The 5,827-nt window shown below is 33.8% G+C and overlaps 1 protein-coding gene across 2 annotated transcripts; it reads right to left on the reverse strand.

Annotated features, from left to right (window-relative positions):
- Positions 1-1,947: 1,947 nt before the first annotated feature.
- On the reverse strand, positions 1,948-4,791 carry LOC115884790. 2 transcript variants are annotated; one of them, XM_030903471.1, is made up of 3 exons: positions 4,308-4,791; positions 4,062-4,244; positions 1,948-4,009 (listed from the first exon to the last, which is right to left on the reverse strand). In XM_030903471.1, exons 2-3 carry the CDS (start codon positions 4,198-4,200, stop codon positions 2,055-2,057), a joined length of 2,094 nt encoding a protein of 697 aa, XP_030759331.1. In that variant the 5' UTR covers positions 4,201-4,244; positions 4,308-4,791; the 3' UTR covers positions 1,948-2,054. The 2 variants fall into 2 exon arrangements, with proteins under 2 accessions (XP_030759331.1, XP_030759330.1); XM_030903470.1 differs by having other exon boundaries at positions 4,062-4,256.
- Between the last annotated feature and the right edge of the window lie 1,036 nt (positions 4,792-5,827).

Consider the following 5,827-nt stretch of genomic DNA (forward strand, 5'->3'; position numbering starts at 1 on the left):
TATACAAATCGAAAAAAATTCAAAATCACCTGCCATTTGAAATCAAATCCATAACATCATTTTCTTCATTTCGCAAAGCATTGAAATCTTATTTACTAGACAAGGCTTTCTACGCCGTAAATGACTTATATTTTGATAATCGAATTTGATCTTATAAACACTGGTCTAATGTTTGCTATTAATATATTTACCAATGACATCAAAATAAATTTATTTAGAGGTCATTGATATATACTATAAACTTACTAAATATTTTTGAATCTAATTTTTATTTTTTTATTCTTTGACATTGTGAACATTTATAAATGCTTATTTTAAATAATAAGACTGACAATATAATTTGTATAATGTTTTGTATTCTCTTTTGTTTGTTTGTTTACTTTGTTTGTTTACTTCACCTTTGTCTACAAATTGTAAAATTTTTTGACAATAAAGGCATTTATTTATTTATTTACATGTGTGGAAGTAAATCGCATAGGAGTATTATTAAGTCAGAGTGAGGAAAATGCCACTGCTATTGCGGCGTTGCCACATTTCGCCGGTACGCCTTTCCCTATCAAGTAAAATAAAATCACGATCGTAAACCGCATATTTTTGATATACTTTTTTTCGAAAAGATAACCCCTGAGGGACACCACATTCTATAGACTTACAAGAAGACATAGACGTATCAATCCTCACAAGCTGCCTTATGTTGCCAAGATATGACTTAAGCCATTCGAGCGGCACTCCCCTGAATCCATAGTATTGCAATTTATTAATTAAGATATGATTTACACAGTCGAAAGCCTTAGAGAAATCACAGAAAATTGTAGCTGTAGAGTGATGGTTATTCAGGATACAGTAAACATTATTAAAAAGGTCGAACATAACATCATTTGTGCAACTGTTGCTTAGAAATCCAAATTGATGGGTAGTAAGTACTTTATATTTAAGCAGAAAAGATAGAAGTCTTTTTTTAACCAATCTTTCAATGATCTTAGATAATGTGGGCAGGGGAGCAATTGGGCAATAGTTCGAAGCTTGATCTTTATCTCCTCCTTTATGCAGAGGAATAATTATTGCTGTCTTAAGGCAGTTTGGATTTTTGGAATTTTTGAACAATAAATTTGCACAGTTCCGTTAAATAAAATGCTTCTAAGTATACCCAGTTATATGTTTTGTATTATCAAAGCAGTGCGATACGACAAAATGTAAATAAGATAATTTAGAAGCAATTCTCTAGTATTTATATTATTATTGTTCTCTGGTACGAGCGCGAAACACCACGAAACCGGAGTGACGCTTTTGAAAATTAATTCGACGCGAATAAAGCAGGAAAAGGGAAAGAAATTCCTCCTTTTATCGGCCACGGAAATAAACTTTCTCGCAGAGTCAAATTCGGTAATCTGAAAATCTCTCCGCTTTCAAGCAGTAGCATACAGGGTGAGCCAGCGTCTTGAAAGGGATCCACACATAGACTTAAAATAAAATATAGACTACACTATTTACATCTCAACGCGGACAAACATTCTTTTTTGTACACATGTTTACTTCTGGGTACAGTCGACCGAGCCTTCCTCATCCAGCCTATGTTGCCACGTCTTTAATATTATCAATATTTTTTTTCTTGTTATACACATCGCTCACCGGCGACAATAGTGACACAATTCAAAAGTGACAATTTATGAGAAAACTCAGATTATAAATATTGACCATATTATTGTCAAAGATATTTAAAGAGTGCTAATAGAAAATTAAAGTTTATCGACAGTTTCTTTCTAGTTTTTCGGTCTTGTAAAGAGTGAACCATGTGTATAACCTATTTTCGATTTTAAACTTGATTTTTGGTAAGATGTGCCACTATTGACTTAAGCATTAATTTGCAGTTTTGACCTATTTTTATCAAAATAATATGGCACATCTAGACATTGCATTAAAAAATATTTACTAAAATTGCTAGAAAATTTAAAATAAACACAAGGTTTAAAACAAACTTTATTATTATATAGAATACAAAAACACAAACATTTTTATAACACAAATATTACTTAAACAAACAATTTTGGGGGGTTTTATTCACAAAACGTTAAGCTTTCATAAAAATTACTGTGGGTTTTATTAATAGCATTAGTTCGCAATAGAAACATAAGATCATCGTATTTCTTTTTGCTAATCGGTAAAGCAGCAGTGTACGCTTTTTGCAAATTATAATTCACCAAAGAAGCAATATTTAAAGGTGTTCTAGTGCGTCTTTCATTATTAATTTTGACACTTTTATAGTTAATGTCTTTAAAGGAAATTTTATAAAAAAAACTATTCAAGTTCTCTTTTTCTACCCTAATTACAGAAGCATCCGATAATTTAAAGTTTTGTCCAAAAGAATTTTTGGTAAAATTTGTACAAGTCCGCTCAGCTAACTCTTTTAGGTCTAAAAAGTCTTCGTGTGCCAATTCGATTACTTTAAATGGAGGTCCGGTTTTTTTGGCTGTTTGAACTAAACCAACGTATTGTGACGGTGTACTAATAGGTCCAGACTTTAAAGCTTGTTTAATGTTCTTCTCTATTAAAGAGTGAACATTGTCACCCTCATTTTGAGTATGCCCCGTGACTAGATATTTGTGAGTTATCGACTTTATTTTGTAATTGGCGACAGCATAAAGAAAAGCAGCAATAACAAATTTATTCTTCTGCTGGCCAGCGCAGTTATCGGAATAAAACGTTATTTCTAGGTCATCGCAGTCTGAAGTTTCCGATTTTTCTTTCAAATAGTTTAATAAACACGTACCAATCTCAACTGCGCCTCTTTTTCCCTGAGCCTCATGCCACATGTAGCAGTAGACAGCACCCTGCCCCTTCGGTGTTATATCGCACACAGTAAAATTATAGGTCGATAACTTTGACCTGTAATAAAATGAAGATACTTGCCCGTTCGGTGTTGGAAGGGTTGCCTCTAAATCAAAACATGCAACTTGAAAGAACGGAGAGATTTTGCTTTTGTCCTTAATTTTCTCCTCTCTACTCAAGTTTTTCTCTTCGATATGATTCTTATAGTTTTCTTCGAAAGTTTTTTTCTCTTCTTCGTTTGAATTTTGGAACGATACGCATGTTTGGCATTGGTCCTTCTTGGGAACAAAAAATGCTATATTGTATTCGTAGTTAAAAATATTTCTGTACATAGTTAAATTTCCGTGAGGTTTTCCTTGGGCAACACAATCTATTTTATAGTCCCGATACAGCTGGGCAATTGTTTTACTTCCTTCAATGAAAGTCTTTTCCGTGTGAGCTCGTGTATAGTGACTTTCGATTGCAGGAATTGATGAAATATGGGCGCGAATACCATCTTTTATATCTTCAGGAACTTGTTTGTGATTAGCATGTTTTCCTCTGTTATCCTGTCCCAAGGTACCATTCTTAATCTTAGATTTCACTGTACGTATGCACCGGTTAGTAATACCCAGTGTTGCAATAAAAAATGTTTTGCATACTCTTTTTTTTTGATCATTTTTATAAAAATAAAATGCGTGATTTGTGGCCCTGACGCCATGGCCACCTTGAACAGGATACCTATATTTAGGATTAACCTCTTGCATGAGAGTCAATAAGTACGTGCGTTGCTTTACGATATCTGACATGTCCCAATAATTTTTAAATATCTTTAGCCTTTCTTCTTCGGTAAACTTTCTACTGCAGTTTTGTTTACACTTCTCATTGCAGGCGGGTTGTATTTTCCTTTCCGGTATTTCGTTTCCTTTTACCAAAGTTTTATAAGATTTTCCGCTATTTCTTAACCGCTTTGCACAATTTTTTTTCCACGTTGATGGCTCCGCTTTTCTTTTTCTGGTCTTTTTTTTCTCTTGAATTGTCTCAGCGGTTACATGTGACATATCTGACTCAGCCTCTGAAGAGTTTGAAGATGAATCATCAGAATAATTAGGATCTCGAATTGAGTCATCTGACGAATATGGCGCTTCTTCGCGGGAACTATTTGACGATTCTGGCTCTACGTTCTCGATATTTGCAATGTTTTCTAAAAATTAAACTATTGTACACAGACAATAATAAATTATTATTTGTAATACCTTTAGATTCTCTAGACTGTTTAAGTGCCAAACATTTTTTGTAGTTTTGATTTAGATCCTGTGGTTCATCGTCTGTGTGAGTGTATTCTGACACTACAACCTCGTTGTCCACTGATGGTATCTCTATCTTTTTCAGCATTGTTCCAGTTCCTAACGATTCTTCTAAGACATCTCGAGAATGTTCTTTAAAATACCCTTATTATAAAGATGTCAGGATTTTTTTCAAATGCATAAATATTATGTTACCTTCAGAATTAAAACTAGAAACCGTGTAAGTTACATCATTTAGATCCTTATGTGCTGTAGTTGGACTAACTATATTCCATTCTGATCGATTTTCATTAGTAGAATCTTTTTGCAACCTATAAATTGGTCAAATTAATAAAACAAGAAGTTACAAGTATTTCTGTGCATGCGTTACCTTAATTTGATCATATCGACCATCTTCTGACCACGAGAGCCCTTTAAATTATTATTCATGATGCAAAATAATTCAATAAAGTTAACAAGCCTTCTGTAGTGGCACAGACTAGTAATTTGAGCAACAAAGTTTATTTTATATTGGCACAACCCAAAAATTTAAGTGAAAAGTTCAAGCAATATTGACACAACGGAAAATATAAATTAAAATGTTTAACCTATACTGGCATAAGTCAAAATGTGTCACTATTCTTAGTACATCAAAAATAAAATCGTTCACAAAACTCCTGCTATACCGGCACAACACAGAAATGCCACTATCGTCGGCACGGAGCGATAATTTCCTTTCGAAAGTTGGGGGCGTACTGAATAATGTGCCACTATCGATCGGGCTTTTAGTAACGATTTACATTGAACTATAGTGACACTTACGCCACCTCTGAAAAACTATTAGAACTAAATATTGTGTTTCTCGGCAGAGTCGTCAGGGAACGACCGTTACGACAGAGACAACCTATCTATCGCTCGTGTCGCACTCGTTATAACCTAAAACAATAACACAACAATAACAAGACATTGTCTGACCGCATGTTACAGCTATTTATGAATGAGATGCTCAGTCTATATTTTATTTTAAGTCTATGGATCCACATCAGGTTTTCTCGTTATATATGGTGGTACGAACTGTATTCCGGAAATTTCGGCAGCATATTCTGCAGATAAAAATAAATAAAAAAAGTTCGTATAAATGTATGTACTAAAATGCTTAGTTTCGGAGATACAGGGTGAGAAGCTTCATTTTTATTTCGATTTTTTCTTTTTTTTAGTATAAATCGTCAATAGTTGCATGAAAATTGGTGTTTGGGAGTTTTTTGACGTGAGAAATTTGATTTTGAAAAAAATTTAACATTTACGACGTTTTTTACATAAAAAGGGTCTCTTGGTAAAAATCGCTACGAATACCTGTCAGATTTTTTTTTCTTACGAATTTCATAACTCGTTAACAAAAAATGACGAACATCAAAGGTTTGTTTTAGCGTCTCAGTATGTTCATGAGCTTTTCTGCGTAAATCGGGGCTTGTAAAACCTGCGGCCTTGTAAAGGTTTTCTAAGGGGGTGGGTTTCATACAACCTGTCACTATTCTGCATGTTTCATTCAGGTTAATATTTACCTTTTTTGCATGGGCAGATCTACACCACACTGGGAAGGCATATTTATCAGTAGTTGAGAAACAGAACTTGAGCAAAAGTTCTGACTACGATAGGTAAAGTGTATTTCACCCTGTATAACAACAGGATCGTTCATTAGCTTCTTATCCCATTTCTCCTGCTCCACGTTTTGCCTA

This window comes from Sitophilus oryzae, unplaced genomic scaffold (assembly GCF_002938485.1).
Source record: "Sitophilus oryzae breed Bouriz unplaced genomic scaffold, Soryzae_2.0 scaffold_357_pilon_pilon, whole genome shotgun sequence".
Classification (NCBI taxonomy): Eukaryota; Metazoa; Arthropoda; class Insecta; order Coleoptera; family Curculionidae; genus Sitophilus; species Sitophilus oryzae.